We start from the raw sequence: 18,588 nt of genomic DNA on the forward strand, positions 1-18,588 counted from the left end.
TAGGTTTGTCAAAGAGTAATTTAGTACTGTCAAAATGGGCTTACAATAAAACATGGCTGCCTATTTGGTACAAAGAAATCTCTGCTACTTGACTAGTGAAAACTCTTTCAACACCCATAATGCACTGGGCATGTTGTCATCCAAGGCCACTCCCAGTCTGCTCCTATTGCATAGGCTTGACAGTCAAATATAACCTTGCTTGAGTAGGAAATACAACTTAGCAAACTTTTAGTAATAATGGTGTTAACTTGTCTTGTTACGTTTGAAAGAAGAGGAACGGGGAGCACCTTCTGACCAACACTGACATTGTTTGCTATTATATCCTCAGTGAATCTTTATTAGATTTATGCTTAAAAGAAAAGAAAAAAAACTATATGCCACAGAGACTTCTGAATAAATAGTGTTTTCATGCATTATGAAATCAGTAAGAAACTTTAATAGAAATTCATCATGTAAACCCAGACCTTTGCCACCGGATCCCAGCAGAAAATCACAAACATGGAGCATCTTGAGCGTCTCAGTGTAACTGGCGATCTAATGAGGGCAGTGATTGAGTGTGGGTCCCTGCGGGTGACCTACCTCATCGTAGCTCTGACTCGTGGCAAACAGCGTTTTGAACTTGGATCCGAAGCCCACTATGTTGAATAAGCATGCTGGGAAAAGACTTTTCAGAATCACGACCATTGCGTCCTGTGAACACATAAAATGGGAAGGTCAACGTGAATGAGGGTGGCAGATAAGCAGGATAGATTTATTAGACGGGGGTTCCATGATTCTGTATTTTGCATTACTTATAAAAAATTATATATATATATATATTTTTTTTTTTACTGTAATTAGGTGTATATATATATATATATATATATATATATATATATATATATAGGTATATGTGTGTGTGTGTGTGTGTGTGTGTGTGTGTGTGTGTGTGTGTGTGTGTGTGTGTGTGTGTGAATAAAACTATTTTGCACATTACCCATTAAAATATGTATATATAGTATAATATGTACATAGTGTATATATATATATATATTAAATAATATTTATAATATACATGTGTATATACTGTACGACGTGTATGTAAAAAATTATATAAGCAATAAGTCATGATAACATGTTTTTCCATTACTTTAACTTTTAAATAATCGAACCGATTTCCACTTCATTTTTTAAGTTATTCAGCTAGGCAAAATTCAAAAACACATGAGTTGAAATGACTTGTACAGCCAATTTGACTATACTTAAAAAATGTAAGGCAGCAACTGAACTTTTCTTTTGTTTTATAGTGATATATATATATTATATGTAAAATATCAGGTTAACTCTGAGTTTACATTTTTCATTTGACATGTTCATATTGCTTTAATAATACATTACAGCCATTACCAGATATTCTAGTAATTTCCCATGTAATATTTGCATATTATTTAAAGCAACTCACATTAAACTAATTGCAGGGTTAAGTGCCGTGCTCGATGGCAGGACTGTACCCATCATAGACACTGAGGGTGGCATGTTCCCACAAATGTTCAGACCAGTGGTCGATCGCTAATGGCTTTTCAACTGTCGCCCTTGCTTGGATTGAACCAGCAATCTTTGTCATCCAGACCTGATGCCAATAGACAGCACTGCATATTGAACACAAGAATTCAGGCCTCCATTGTGTCTCATCTAAAGTAGTGGTATAATTTACAGCGTTGCTTTTCGACAGACTGACAGCGAGTACAGCAGTGGGTAATTAGCATGAGGTTATAATTAAGATTGTAAATATGAATGTGATTATTAAAGGGATACTTCACTTTTTTTGGAAATAGACTCATTTTACAACTCCCCCAGAGTTAAACAGTTGAGTTTTACCGTTTTCGAATCCATTCAGCCGATCTCCGGGTCTGGCGGTACCACTTTTAGCATAGCTTAGCATAGATCATTGAATCGGACAGGACCATTAGCATCTCTCTCAAAAAAATGACCAAAGAGTTTTGATATTTTTCCTATTTAAAACTTGACTCTTCTGTAGTTACATCGTGTACTAAGACCGACGGAAAATGTAAAGTTGCGATTTTCTAGGCTGATATGGAAACTTAGTCCCGGTCACGTTGGAAGTTAGCGAGCTGGGGACTATTTTCAGGCGCTGCGTCATATCATTACGCCTGCTGGACTCATGGTAAGGCAGCAAAGTTTCTTGATTATTACGCAGGAATGAGAGTATATTTCCTAGCCATATCAGCCTATAAAATCGCAACTTTTTATTTTCCGTCGGTCTTAGTACACGATGTAACTACAGAAAAGTATATCGAAACTCTTTGGTCATTTTTTTGAGAGAAATGCTAATGGTCCTGTCCGATTCAATGATCTATGCTAAGCTATGCTAAAAGTGGTACCGCCAGACCCGGAGTTCGGCTGAATGGATTCGAAAACGGTAAGACTCAACTGTTTAACTCTGGGGGAGTTGTAAAATGAGCCTATTTCCAAAAAAAGTGGAGTATCCCTTTAAAGAAGAGTTTTAGCATTTTTTGCATAATGTGGTCTTTCACTGTTTTGAATGATTAAAAAAAAACTAAAATCACCAATTTTGTTATAATTTGCATAATAAAACAAGTCCACCTTCTCAGAGCACTTCCTTACACATTCAAACTTAACTTGAAACACAGATATAACTAGGGGTGTAACGATACGCGTATTCGTATTGAACCGTTCGGTACGAGGCATTCGCTTCTGTTTTCGGTAGGCATTTTCAAACCGAACCGAATTTGGTTCGACCATTTTTCCTGCCGACCAAAATTTCGTTATTTCAAATAGGCGCGTTGCACGTTGCGCGTGGCAAGCGCGCTCATAATATAAGAGACGCCGGCGCGACCACAACATTGCCCAACATCAAATGGCAAACGTAATGCAAGCGGAACGAAACTGCTCGTTATTGTGTGGTTGAAGGACCGTTTATCAGTTTGGACCAAAGCAGCGCGAGCCGATCGTGATCATGCGACACTGTTACTACACAGCGCTAATAAGAGATCCAGTAAAGAAAGCATTTGAATTCGCCACAGAAGTAATAACATCGCTGCAAGATCTAGTGAGAAACATTCACATTTCTCCGTTATTAACGGATCAAACAGTGCGTGGAAACCAGGAAGAAACATTGTGCCATGAATTAACTATCCAGTGTCCACAGATCTGCAACATTCACCATGGATTTACTGTAGTAGCACTAACTGCAACCATGGAAGTTTGGCAGGAATAGTAGGCATAATGCCTTCAAGTAACATTACGTCGGTTTTATTTTGACATTATGAATACAATTGCTGCCCTCAAATGTTAATCTGAAGTAAAATAAACCTGTTTATAACTACTACAATATTACATTTCATTTTTTCCAAGGAGCTGTTCTGTTTTATATGCTCCTAAGAAGAGTCAATTATAGCTCCAGAATTGCTCAAAGTAAAAAAATATCATACTTTATGATGTTAGTTTTAATAATAAAAAAAAATAATATACAAAAGAGTGGCTTTCAAGCTTCAAAGGCTCAAAAGAACCACCATACACAGTATATTAAATCTTCTGAAGTCATACGACAGCTTAGTATGAGAAACTGTTAATCACTTCAAATGTTTTCAGAAGAGTTGACGAGAGAATGTCTATTAGGATTTTCAATTAATCAGATGATCCAGTTCACAAAACCAGACTGGATGATTCATTCACAAATTGCACCGATTCATTTCTCCAGTTCAACTCAAGATGACAAGCACACTTTGTCAACATTTCTGCTTTTGTGCTACACGGAAGATATATAGTCACATGAGGGTGAGTAAACGATGGCAAAATGTTCATTTGGGTGAACTATTCCTTGTTATAAATGTATCTTCCTTTCAGTGTAACTGGATACATCTGCGGCTGTCCTCTTGCACCCCACCACAATGGACATATGACATTTCAGCATGGAGCAAGTCTTCTTCAGGGTCAAGGATATTCTGGGATGATATTACCGCTAGAATGACCTGAGCCTTTAGATTAGAGCCATTTGGTGTCTGTGGTCAGAAGGGGAACGTCCTCAATCAAAACCACAGTGAGTCATCGCTGCCTCGTGCGTCACGCTGCACGGCCCCGTCCACAGAGGACACGAGCACACACTCATTCACACATCTCTAATCTCAGCAGGGAGACTTACCAAGTTCAATTATCGTAGCTGCTTGAGCTATTCAATGCAACAAGCTGGCTATTTCATTACAGAGCCCCTTCAACAGGCTGCTCAAATGGTCTGATTTTGTTCAGAACAACATGATGTTTGGTGAAATATGTCTTTATTTCAATGTAGCAAAAACAGTAAAACTAAAAAGCTAACTAATCTCATTCTAAAACGTTTAATAAAGTCCCCATATGGCTTTTTGTATGGTACATAAAGATACATTACAATATAATTCTACCTTGTGTTTATTTAGTGGAAACATGTGAGAAACACGGCTTGATTTTTAACATTTGCATGAAACATGTTGAATCTGTTTTAGTTTAAATATATAGTACCATTCAAAAGTTAAGGCTTAAGGCTTTCGTATGGCATGTGTTCGGTCAATCAACGTACTACTTACAGTATGTCACTGATAGTTATTTTTGAAGTAGGTGCTAATTTAGTCCCCCCAAAATGCATTAATATAACTAAAATCGTTGCCAGTTCCTGTGGTGTCTGTGAACAATTGTATAGGAACTGCAAAATCATTATGAATATATTTAAATATTAAATATATTGCCCAGGCCTACTTGGTACTATGAACGTCATGATAAACTTTGCAAAATGTAACAGTAAACAACTTTACTACTTTAAGAATTTATAAATCTGTTTACTCCCGTAATCTACATAAAACCATCCAATCAGAGTCTCTTCGGTAAATAAGCACCGCTGTGTGTATATATAAATACCCTTTTCCATTAATGGTCATTAACACGACTGAAGCACTTTGGGGTTTTAAACTCTTGAATAAATTAGGACGTCTTCAAAAGTTAATGAGCATTGGGAATGAGGGGCACAGTTAGCTTAACGCAGAAGCAGAAGCATCATACCTTAACTCGATTGATGTTGACCCCGCTCATGCTTCCACTGCGGTCAATGAGGAAGATGAATTCCCCCTGGATGCTCCGCAGGTCAGAGGTCGTCGAGCGGAGGTCTGGGCAGAAGTTGAGCATGACTACGGGGTTGTGGAGGATGTCTTTATGAAGCCTCTTCCGAATAATGTCCACCTACACAACACACACCAGCCAGTGACAGAGCCATTAATAAAGGCGATAATGGGTAAAGCTGGTGAATCTCATGAAAACATGCCACACACTACACAACAGAACTAAAACACGTAATTTCTTTTCATAAAGCCCATGTTTAGGAATATTAAGAGATTGTTTTCATATTATCTATGCATATTATTTTCATGCAATATTTTGTAGAAAAAATGTGCTTAATTATATGAGAAAAATACATTAATAATATGCAAATAATTTTTAAACTAAATATATAGTATCTCTTAATGTTCACTCAAGTCCCCATGTGGCTTTTTGTATGGTCTATATAGATAAATATGAACAAATATAATTCTGCCTTGCATTTATTTAACAGACAAGTGTGAGAAATATATTTTAACAATTTATTTTGAATTTTTAACATTTGCGTCAAACTTTTTGAATCTAAGAGTTTTAGAGTAAATACATAAAGTTCCGTTCAAAAGTTTAGGGTCTATAAATTATAAATAAATAAATATAAATATATATACCCAAATATATATATATATATATATATATATATATATATAGGCCAGTATCACAGAAACCAATTCTGTCTCTATGAAATAGATTTTTTCTAAATTTTACCCATTAATTATAGACATTCAGCATTACAGTATATTGTAAATTGTAACATTTATTAGGCTTTAAAATATATAACAACTTTTAATTTGCCCAGTCAGACCGGTTTAGATTTTTATTTTATTTTTTGTATGTTCAAGCACTGTCTGAATATACATATATTTTTAAAAAAACGTTTTTTATATAAGTATATACGAGTATAAATGTGAATATAAATGTGAGTTCTGTGCACTTGTCAGAGCTCAAGATCGTTTAGAGGATGGCAATGAGCCTATTGTGTACTTCTCTGAGTAAAGTACTTCAGATTAGCAATGTATTTCAACCACTTAACATCACGTTTCAATTGGTTGTTCCATTCATTGTACATCAAATTACTTCTTGGAAATCTGCCATTTCTCTGCTCACTTATAAAATTAACCTTCGGAGGAAATAGCTTTCTTTCACATACATAAACGTGCCCTGTATAAAACCGAGCTTGCTTGGATGTGCACAAAGATTTTAATTTCCATGCTTTTTAGCTGCTAAACCTGAGTGTTTTCAAAGTTCAGATTCAAGTACAATCACAGTCATTATTGTATAAAAAAAAAAAAAAAATGACCAGAGCAAATGTAATTCAGGTTTGGAACAACGTGGGGGAATAAATGATAACAGAATTTTCATTTTTGGGTGAACAATCTTTTTGAGGATATTCAATGTTATTCAGCTCACACAGGATTGATAGAGACAGACACTGAAGCTGTTAGTCAAGATCAGAATTTAAAAAATCTTTTACGGGTCATGGATTCCCCTCTCATGCTTTAAAGATTTAATACATCCCAAAGGTGGTGAAGTTGACTCTTATTTCGCTATGCAATAGGTAGAAACACTATGGACTCAGCTGAAGACCTTTGACAGTTTCCATAGAAACCTCCATTCATTGCTGATCATTTTAGGGCTGAATGTTCTCTCCCTCCTGTTGAGGAACAGCACTCACTTATGGATGCAATTGAAGCTTTGGATTTAGAGTATGATTGTCATTAGGCTAAATCTAACAGCTTGACGTTAAAAACCCCGGGATGTTTTAGAAAATGACTGGAACCTACAAAAGTTTGGGATCAGCAAATTCTTTCCTTCTTTTATTTTATTTTTCAAAAGACTTTTATTCAGCAAGGATGCATTAAACTGATCCAAAGTGATACTAAAGATATTCATGATTAGAAAATGTATTTCTATTTTAAATAAATGCTGATCATTTGACATTTTTTATCAATGAATCCTGAATTATTTTTTTATTATGGTTTCCACAAAAAAAAGAAGAATATTGATAATAAGAAGAAGAAATGTTTTTTGAGCAGCAAATAATTTCTGAAGGATCATGTGACACTGAAGACTGAAGTTTTTAACATTAATATTGATACATTTAATAATTAATAAAATATTACACGCATACATTAATAAAATGAATATACACACACACAGCACACTCACCGGCCACTTTATTAGGTACACCTGACCTTTTCAACTGCTCATTAACACAAATACTGTATCTAATCAGCCAATCACATGGCAGCAACTCAGTGCTTTTAAGTGGTAGACATGTGCTGTGTCTGAAATCGAATACTTCCCTAAAACACAGTATGCGAAAAACAGTACGCCAAAAGAGTATGTCTGAATGCATAATATTCTAAAAGTAGGCAAAAAATACCCGGATGACCTACTACTTACAGTAAGTACAATATTCAATATTGTACTTAAATACTACTTAAGTACAAATAAGTACAATATTCTGATGATTCTGCAACATTCAGATGATAGGGTCAGAATTTGGTGTAAACAACATGTAAGCATAAACCCATCCTGCCTTGTATCAAAGGTTCAGGCTGCTGGTGGTGCAATGATGGTGTGTGGGATATTTTCTTGGCACACTTTGGGACCCTTGGTACCAATTGACAATCGCTTCAACACCTGAGTATTGTTGCTGATCATGTCCATCTCTTTATGACCACTATGTATCATCTACTGATGGCTATTTCCAGAAGGACAACGCACCACGTCACAAAGCTAAAATCATCTCAGACTGGTTTCTTGAACATGACAAAGAGTTCAGTAAACTCAAACGGCCTACACAGTCAGCAGATCTCAATCCAGTAGAGCAGATGTGGATGTGCAGCCGACAAATCTGCAGCAATTAAGTGATGCTATCATACCAATATGGCTCAGAGAAATCTCAAAGAAATGTTTCTAGCACCTTGTTGAATCTCTGCCAAGAAAAATGAAGGCAGTTCTGAAGGCAAAACAGGGTCCAAGCATGATGGTACTTGCAAGATGTACCAAATAAAGTGGCGGGAGAGTGTATATTGTCCCTTTATGAAGCCACGATGTAATATATACTGTATAATATATATATATATATAGTGAGGAAAATAAGTATTTGAACACCCTGCTATTTTGCAAGTTCTCCCACTTAGAAATCATGGAGGAGTCTGAAATTGTCATCGTAGGTGCATGTCCACTGTGAGAGACATAATCTAAAAAAAAAAATCCAGAAATCACGATGTATGATTTTTTAACTATTTATTTGTATGATACAGCTGCAAATAAGTATTTGAACACCTGAGAAAATCAATGTTAATATTTGGTACAGTAGCCTTTGTTTGCAATTACAGAGGTCAAACGTTTCCTGTAGTTTTTCACCAGGTTTGCACACACTGCAGGAGGGATTTTGGCCCACTCCTCCACATAGATCTTCTCTAGATCAGTCAGGTTTCTGGGCTGTCGCTGAGAAACACAGAGTTTGAGCTCCCTCCAAAGATTCTCTATTGGGTTTAGGTCTGGAGACTGGCTAGGCCACGCCAGAACCTTGATATGCTTCTTACAGAGCCACTCCTTGGTTATCCTGGCTGTGTGCTTCGGGTCATTGTCATGTTGGAAGACCCAGCCTCGACCCATCTTCAATACTCTAACTGAGGGAAGGAGGTTGTTCCCCAAAATCTCGCAATACATGGCCCCGGTCATCCTCTCCTTAATACAGTGCAGTCGCCCTGTCCCATGTGCAGAAAAACACACCCAAAGCATGATGCTACCATCACCATGCTTCACACAGTAGGGATGGTGTTCTTGGGATGGTACTCATCATTCTTCTTCCTCCAAACACGTTTAGTGGAATTATGACCAAAAAGTTCTATTTTGGTCTCATCTGACCACATGACTTTCTCCCATGACTCCTCTGGATCATCCAAATGGTCATTGGCAAACTTAAGACGGGCCTTGACATGTGCTGGTTTAAGCAGGGGAACCTTCCGTGCCATGCATGATTTCAAACCATGACGTCTTAGTGTATTACCAACAGTAACCTTGGAAACGGTGGTCCCAGCTCTTTTCAGGTCATTGACCAGCTCCTCCCGTGTAGTTCTGGGCTGATTTCTCACCTTTCTTAGGATCATTGAGACCCCACGAGGTGAGATCTTGCATGGAGCCCCAGTCCGAGGGAGATTGACAGTCATGTTTAGCTTCTTCCATTTTCTAATGATTTCTCCAACAGTGGACCTTTTTTCACCAAGCTGCTTGGCAATTTCCCCGTCGCCCTTTCCAGCCTTGTGGAGGTGTACAATTTTGTCTCTAGTGTCTTTGGACAGCTCTTTGGTCTTGGCCATGTTAGTAGTTGGATTCTTACTGATTGTATGGGGTGGACAGGTGTCTTTATGCAGCTAACGACCTCAAACAGGTGCATCTAATTTAGGATAATAAATGGAGTGGAGGTGGACATTTTAAAGGCAGACTAACAGGTCTTTGAGGGTCAGAATTCTAGCTGATAGACAGGTGTTCAAATACTTATTTGCAGCTGTATCATACAAATAAATAGTTAAAAAATCATATATTGTGATTTCTGGATTTTTTTTTTTTAGATTATGTCTCTCACAGTGGACATGCACCTACGATGACAATTTCAGACCCCTCCATGATTTCCAAGTGGGAGAACTTGCAAAATAGCAGGGTGTTCAAATACTTATTTTCCTCACTGTATATACACACTGTATATATTAATTTTATTTATTCATATAATAAATATCATATAAATTATTACATTTATCAATATTAACATTTAATAAGTTAACATTTTCTGAATTCGAATGGTTGGAAATAATTAGATAAAATACAATTATCTTATTCTATTAACAGTTTTATGTTTCTCTTCAGGCTTACACGTCTAACAGTAATCTAATTGAGGGAAATTGTAAAGCTATGGTTTCCATGTCAAAAAAACTGCCATGATACTTTTAGGTACTTCTTTTCAGTGACCAAAATCATTCCTTAAAAGTATTTTAATCTGTTATATTACATGCTAATTTGCTAATGGATCTCTCTGCCCCAAACCACGACTTGAGAGCATTATTTCAAATAAGTACCACATCCTATTTAGTTTATGATCCTGGCTGCCAAAACGAAACAATAGTCTCTTCTAGATTTCTTTGCCAATTCTATGCGTCACGGACCACGGTGTTGAACAACTTCTTCAGAGTCTCAAGCTTGTTTTGCTAATTTTCGTCCTTGTAAAACACACAGACTGTTTTCTACAACCCTCATTCTTACATATTCATTCGCTCTCTTTCTTCCACTCACTGTCTTTTCATTACTGCAGTCCTTCTTCGTGGCCTTTATGTAGTCGCTCCGTCCTTTCAGATGCTCATCGTATTCCTCTGGCGTCATGTCTCCGTCTTCTATGAGAACGTGTGGCAGATGGGGCTCTACGCAAAGAAAGGAAGAATTACTCTCTTTTGTACAGCATAAAAACCTCTCAGTGTGGAGGCACAACAGCAAATTATGGCAGCAGACGATGAGTTACATTACTACCAGACATGAAGGACTCCCATGGTGGCAGTATTTCTTAAAAACAGCAGCTGGATTGGGAACAGAGTGTGTTGGCTCCTAGTGGGCCATCAATGCAGCTGAACGTTTGCCCCCTTGACTCGGCTTTCAAATTAATTCAATTGCACAATACTGGCCTCGGGTCACCTGCGGAGTGAGGCAATCTTATGAGGCATCGTGAGATCCATTTATGCCTCCCAGACACCGATGGAGGTTGAGATGCATGATGGGGTGGCTGAAGAAATATAGAGCTCAACTAAACAGTGCTTATAGAGCAAGAAATGATGTTATATGGTTGTGGGCCTGGGAATGATGCTTCAATAGCCTCTGATTTAATAAACAGCCTCTCGTTTGGACAAGCTTTCAGGCACATGCAGAGATTAGCACTGGCTTGTTCTCAAAAGGCAGACTCTATTGTCCAGTTAACACAGGTCAGAGTGACTGTGAACTTGTTTGTCTGTCCATAGGGACCAAATGCCCTGACAGAAAAGGACATTGCTGGGAAGGTCCAGAAAGAAAACGGCTTCATAAAGGGACTAAAAATGAGAGTGGTGTTTGTCGTCACTATAGGCGTTTGCTAGGGAGATATGATTACATATCTGGTTTTTAGTGTTGTTTAAGAATTTCTATGAATGGGAGTCATAAAGAATTGAATTCTGATTCCTTTGAACAATTCTGACTTCTTAATGGTTCTTTTAGGACTTAAACTGGAAATAAGAAATGCAACTGCATTGCAAAATGATGAGATCATTTCAGTAATAATAAATACATTTAAAACAATTCTTGCAAAATGCGTTACACAAATATTTTAATGACTTTTCACAATCTTTTTATGTGGCATGAATGCAATCCAAAAACTGGTGTTCACTATATAATAAACAATAATCAACTAAACAAATTAAACAGAATTTATTGTACAAAACTCTCAAAATGATAGATCAATTTATTGTGTTACTAACTGAAAATATGCTCAACAAGAAATCAGTATATTGACAAAGTTATTGACTGAACAAGGCATTTTGCATTTAGTGAATGATCAAATTCAAATGGACAAAACAAACTAGTGTTACTTAGGACAATTATTAAGACAATAGTTGAGAGAACCTAAAATCTGAATGCATCAGCTTGACTGAAAAGTTTATTTAGTTGCGCTGTATACTTTTGATTCACTAAAAAGAACTAGCTCAGCATTGTCTGTTTCGAACTGTAGATTGAGATCATGATATACAATTATTGTATTGATGTGCGTTACACACCACTGGGGTAGATGAGTATCTCCACAGGGCAGTCGTAGGTGTACTTGTCTGCCAGTGTGACCACAATACTGGTGGCAGAGCGAGCCGAAGGGTCCGCGTCCGCACGGATGGCATGTGAGGGGCTTTCCACACCTGCACAGAGAAACTTCTAAAGCATCTAAAATAAGCAGGAGCAACAGACGTTAGACCACATGCGAGGACTAAACCTGTTCCGCAACTCCAGCAGGAAGATGCATACTATATATTACAGCTGGACAATCAACACATTAAACATAATTTGGGCTTGAGTCCCAGCTGAAAGACAAGCATGTGCTGCACTTTACATTTATGAATTTGGCAGGAGCTTTTATCCAATGCAACTGGATGTTATCAGTGTGAAAAAGCCAACTCATCAAACATCATTGGTTTTATAATTATGCATTTATATGGAAGCTTATTTTCACCACAGAATACAAAATAAAAAAGGTAATTGTCTTAATTTCACAATTTTTACTATTGCGAGTTTAAATATTGCAATCGCAAGTTATAAACTCGTAATTGCAAGTTTAAATCTCACAATTCTGACTTTTCTTTTTAAGAATTGTGATGGAAAAAAAGCCTATATTGGTAGAAAAAAAAGAGAATTGTGAAATTAAAAGCCGCAATTATCTTTTTTAATTTTTTTATTCCGTGGCAGAAATGAGCTTTCACATAAATCCATAAATGTATAATATATTCTGTCAATTTTGCGCACTTGTGAGAAAAAAGTCAGAATTATAAGAGATTTGCAATTACCTTTTTAATTATTTTTATTCCATGGTGGAACTAAGCTTCCATAAATTTGCCAGGCAATTTAATCCAAATAAAGTTGCAGTGCATTCATGATTTTTAACATTTCACATGTATTCATATTTATTTGTGTTCTCTGGAAATCAAGCCCATGATCGGGGGTATCAGGGTTGTTTAATCCAAGACTCATGCTTGAGGATGGAGGAACTGACCTGCGAGTAAATACGGTCCTCTGATCTCAAGATGGAAGTTGAACTCATAGTCAATGGAGTTGATGCTCTCTTCCTCCATCAGAGCAGCCAAACACACACCTGAGGCCGTCTGCTCGTGTGTTCCCTGTGCACAATGATGCTGATCCCTCCTGAGACAAATCAGCACGTACACATTCAAGCTTCATTTTCGGTTCGGTTTCATTAAGTCCTGAGGTAATAATATGACTGTATAATATGAGCTCAACTTTCTTTCTTTTTTCGAAGGAAATAACAGTGCTTACAAGGCAGTAAAAGATTTAAAGGAATAGTTAAATCAGAACTGAAAAGTCTATCATCATTTACTCATGCCGTTCCAAAAGTGTACAAAACTTTCTTCTGTATAACATGAAATAAGATATTTTGAGGAGTATCTGTATTTTGAGGAATGGCTTTTTTTCCAACTATATCTGAACTATATTTAAAATTCCTCAAGGAAATTTACCCATGTCATTCCAAACTTTCTTTCTTCTGTGGAACATATAAAAATATATTTTGTGTTGCATTTTTTTTCATGCAATGGAAGTCAATGGGGTCCAAAGTTGTTTGGTTCCCAAAGTTCTTGGAAATATTTTCTTTTGTGTTCCACACAAAGTCATATAGATTTGAAACAACATGAGTGTGAGTAAATGACAGAATTTTCATTTGCGGTCATTTTAAGGTTGGTGTTGTGATGTCTGCATAAATTAAATGCAGCTACATTGAGATTAAATATAGATGCAAGGGGGAAAAAATCAGTATGCAAATAAATACAAGAAAGAGCACCAATCACAATTCAGTATGCTGATATCAGTACACTGATATTACATATTTTTAATGTTAAACATGTCAATGTAAGTCAATGGGAGATTTTTAAACTTTAATCTTAAATTTCCTAAAAAGTTTAACTTTAGAAAACCCGAAAATAGACAGCAAAGCTAAAGCTGAAATTATCTACCAAACACAATTTGAGACTTTAAATTGCAGTCTGTATGAGAAGCAGTTCAAGCTGAATGAATTGCAAAGTTTAATACTTCTACTAGGGTTTGGAGTTTAGAGCAGAAGCCAGAATGTTTGAGGATTATAAATACAGGATTGCCATTCAAATATTGTAATTATCAAAAAATGAAACACTAATGAATCCGAACCTCCTAGCAGTGCTGGGCGAAAACGCCTGCTCCTCTTTGACAGAACGTTGGACTCTTGGAGAGCAGACGGGCGGTGAGGTTACCCGGATTCCACCGTTAGTGAGTGTGCTGAGCTCCGAGGATGTGCTGACCAATATATTAATGGTCTCCAGAGGGGGAATGACCCCTAGACTAACCACCAGCACTGTCCTCTCCTGATCCTCGTCCAAAACGATATGTCCTGCAGCAAGATGATTCATCAGTAAAGCCTCTGAAATGTACAGTCAACGTCAATGAAAGGGCTTAATAGGATTTTGCGTGTTAACTGAATTCAACAGACACCGTGACAGGGCTTCCGTTTAAGCTCTGAATTGGGGATTAACTAAGATCTTTGATGAGCGTTATAAATGAGCATGCAATCTTACCACCTCCGCTTTGCGGGGTTCCATTGGCATTGCAGCAATCAAAGTAACAGTCATCGATTTTCGCTTTGTCTTTGACCTGCACGGTTATTATCTGGCTGCCAATCATCGCTTCGAACCCGACCACCACGCTGCTGTCGTCCAGAGGATATATAAAGATTCCTGCATGAATCACAGGAAGAGGATTAGAAAAAAGTGATTCAGGAGAATGCATTGTTTATTACACAGTAGCAAAAGGCCATCTTTCCACAAAGCTAATTTTGCACTTGACAGAAATAAAATCCTTTGTTTTAGTGCTTTCAACATTGACCAATGCAAAATCCAATCTGTTGGAGTCAATAGGACACTGGAGACAACAGAGCAGCAATGTGCCAGTGACATTTCTAGACTTCACACAAATAGCTGATGAGGTTGGGAGGGAAAGACGAGTGTTTCTCTTCCCTTCAGGGAATTTTGAGAAAGTATTACTGTGATTATAAAGAGTTTGATGCATTTCGTCCCAACATGCTTTTGAGAACTTACAAATTTATTCTTGATTCTTATCATTGATCAAGTGGATAAAGTGAAGTGCTGTATTTTTTTTAATAGATTTGTCATAAAATATTCTCTAAAAATTCATTCAGGGGACCTGTTACCATAACTTAAAGGGATAGTTCGCCCAAATATTGAAAAAAATACTATGGAAGTCAATGGTGTCCCGTCAACTGTTTGGTTACAAACATTCCTCAAGAAATATATACAGATTTGGAACAACTTTCAGTAAATGATGACAAAAAAGTTTCATTTTTGGGTGACCTATCGAATACTTTTAAATAAATGCATGGTTGCAAAAATGTAAATTTATTGTTTTAATGAAACCTCTTAAGTTGCAAACATTATTTTGAGTTCTATTGACACAATCATTTTGATCATTGAATCGACTTAATATGGTGTGTAATGTAAACTAAAATTTCTGCATTAGTTGATTTTTTAAACAAAGTTGTAGTAACAATGAATTCGTCTTGATAACTTCAGAAATTAGGCAGTGGATTTGTAGTTCCCAGCATCCATTGCATAGGAGTGGATAAGGAAAATAAATGTTGAAATTACGTGTTATTTTATTAGTTTTTTTTAGTGAAAGAAAAGACCTGTTAATGTTTAATGATAGTATGTTTGACATTTAAAGGAGTTTCTGTAATGTTGACGTTTTTGTGGTTACCACTGTGCTGAAGAGTAGACGACATGAATGTAAACACTACACTGACTCTATAAGCAATGACTAAGCTAACGCCAGTGACAAGTAATATCTTACTTGTTCATTAAATGCCAAATAAGTTACATTAAGAATGTGCAATAGCTGTGGATTTGAACTGAAATAGATAATAGATATAGATAGGAATAGGTTCCAGGGCTACAACTCAAGTAGTTGGAGCGACTAAACATTTATGCTAAAAATGATTAAGCTCTTCTAACTCAATGCAGCTTGAACGTAATTTCACCCCAAGTTGTCATAACAAAAAAATGGATGCAACTGTTGCATTAATTTGTTTTGTTGAGCCAACACATCATGTTTTGGAGTGTGTGTACAGAGCCTGATCATGCATCTTTTGAGATTAATCTAGTCCTCGAAGTTGGATCAACTGGAATATGTTATGAAGAGTTAGGGTGCTTTCACACTAGCACTTTTGGTGCGCACCCGGGTTCGAATGACGTCATAGTTCGGTTCGTTTGGATGATGTGAACGCTGTTTTCCGAACTCGGGTGCGCACCCGCGAACCGTACTCGAGTCCGCTTAAAAAGGTGGTCTGGGGTACGGTTCATGTGTACTCGGGTACGATTCGCTGCTGATATGAACGCAATCGTACCAAATCGCGGAAGTGAACCGCTATTGATGACGTATAATGTGGTGCGTGCCTGCGTGCGTGTGTGTTTAACAACTGTAAAAGGGTCTATACGCTTACCTTGACGAAAACAGGGATTGACGCATGCAAGCAGAGAGATGATTTCTGCTTGCCTCCACAAAAATTGTCTTCGGCGGACATCCCGCTGTCTTTGGAACGGTTTTAATACTTTTGCGGCAGACAGACGCAAGTGTGTTTCTGTATATTTTCTTTGAAAACAAAACCAAAGGTTAAAAAAAAGAAAAAGAAATGTGAAGCGAGCAATTCTATCCATTTTGACGCCTTTTCATAGCAGTTACCAAGCAACACGAGTACGCGCCAGCTGCAGCTTAATGATGCAAGCGTACCACGGTTCAGATGCAAATAATATAATGTGAACACAGTCCATCGGGGGCAGGGGGAGGGGGGAGCAATCGAACTCGGGTTCGGAACAGACAATCGAACCAAGTGTGAAAGCACCCTTACATGGCAAATTTAAAACTAAAGTTTAGGTTCAAATCCCTTAAGTATGAGCAATATACACTCAAAAAATAGTTAGGCCTAAATTTAAGATTTATGTAATTGAACTGCAAATAAAATTTCCATCCATTTGGATTACACATTTTTAATTTGTCAGAAACATGTTTCTGCACTCATGGCTCTATTTGCTAGCCTGACTACGTCAATTTCGCTCAATTTCATTTCGCTTCTGTTCTCCGTCTGAGACAGCGTAATAGCTTTCCGTTTTCCTCCGGCCTGAAAACAGCCGGCCAATCAACGAACAGAGGGCGGGCTGAGAGCCGTGACGTAGACACTGATTGTACCGTGGATGCGTAGATTTACTTCACATAATCTGCAAAAGTCGTTCACAGCCATGTTCACTCCGGTACTTCGCTCGATGATTTTGTTTTCGCATCATACATGTGTTTACAGTGGAAGTTAGATGCGGCTGAGCATGCGCATAACACACGCCATAACCAAACGTTATGTGATTGGCTTACGGGAACCAATGATTTTAAACTTCAGACAAGCGCCTCCCCGCGAGAAAGAAAACGCTTTTCAATTATGCCATGCCAGACTCTGTCTACGAAGCAAAGCGAAGTAGCAGAGTTTGGTATTACCAGGCTACTATTTGCATCTATTTGATTTTAATGATCCTATTTTCAAAATGCATTTATTCAAATCCGCATAAATCCGTTCATTGTGCAAACATTACATTTATTCAGTAAAAAATACAAACATGGATCAAATTTAAACTTGCCTTGCCTTGCCTTGCCAAATATGGCTAGCTGTGGACCAATCAATATTCAATTAGATCAAAATGTATGAGATAGAAACAGATTGGATTTACTGATGATAAATATATAAACCTGGTTATTGTTATTGTACCATAATGTGTTATTAAACACATTCAGTTTATTAGTACTATAGATAAATCGTATCCGTTTAATTTATTTATGTCTGACAAACATGCATCACATTACGTACAGTATGTTAAAACTGTCTCATCCAAATTTGAAATGCAATACATAAATCTTAAATTTAGGCCTAATTTATTTTTTGAGTGTAAAACTAATGCCTCAGGAAGAGCCACTAATGATGGATATCATTTCAGAAATATCAGAAGTAATGCATCCATTAGACAGCATACTCACCATCGACAGGGTGATCTTCAATGTTTTCATAGGTCAAGGAGGCAGTCATTGCCAGGGTGTAACCCCTGACACAGGAAGTGATGTCAGAGACGCTGAGAGGCAGAGCGCTCCGTTTGCTCTTGTTGATCAGGCCAGGCATGATGGTGGTTCTGTCCAGTACAGCTTCTCACATGCAGAGGAGGAGGCGATAGGTGATGTTTCCCTAGAAAGGCTAGATAAGGTTGAAACCATATTTTACAATATGTCTTGCAGAATGAATGATTAAATGAACCAACCAAACAATCCCTCCCTCCCTGGGACATGTGTATATTTATTTATGCTTTTGGACATTGTATGAACGTCCAGAAAAAATATCTTGTTTTAATCCTGAAAACAAGTTAAATTTACTTAAAAAGCAAAACTGCATGAAGGACCTGAATAATACTTTTTTAAAAAGTTTTACTGTTTTGTTTTAAGCATGAATCTAATACAGTTTTGTGAGGTTTAAGTACAAAAATGAAAATAAGAATAATAAGATTAATTCAAAATATATGACCTGAAAAAAAAAGAAAAATACTTACAGAACACGTTCAATTAACATTTGATCAC

At 37.1% G+C, this 18,588-nt stretch overlaps 1 protein-coding gene across 1 annotated transcript in view; it reads right to left on the bottom strand.

Moving 5' to 3' along the window:
• Positions 1 to 18,049, bottom strand: part of vwa5b1 (von Willebrand factor A domain containing 5B1) — a gene marked incomplete at its 5' end in the record, with an annotated part of 40,480 nt that extends 22,431 nt beyond the window's left edge. Inside the window, 8 exons of the mRNA XM_084428209.1 lie at positions 580 to 690; positions 5,050 to 5,226; positions 10,441 to 10,565; positions 11,943 to 12,074; positions 12,923 to 13,071; positions 14,086 to 14,305; positions 14,490 to 14,648; positions 18,001 to 18,049. Coding sequence (XP_084284335.1) covers positions 580 to 690; positions 5,050 to 5,226; positions 10,441 to 10,565; positions 11,943 to 12,074; positions 12,923 to 13,071; positions 14,086 to 14,305; positions 14,490 to 14,648; positions 18,001 to 18,049 — 1,122 coding nt within the window. The remainder of the gene's footprint in view (positions 1 to 579; positions 691 to 5,049; positions 5,227 to 10,440; positions 10,566 to 11,942; positions 12,075 to 12,922; positions 13,072 to 14,085; positions 14,306 to 14,489; positions 14,649 to 18,000) is intronic.
• Positions 18,050 to 18,588: the final 539 nt, after the last annotated feature.

The sequence above is a fragment of the Rutilus rutilus genome, assembly GCF_951802725.1.
Source record: "Rutilus rutilus genome assembly, chromosome: 13".
Classification (NCBI taxonomy): domain Eukaryota; kingdom Metazoa; phylum Chordata; class Actinopteri; order Cypriniformes; family Leuciscidae; genus Rutilus; species Rutilus rutilus.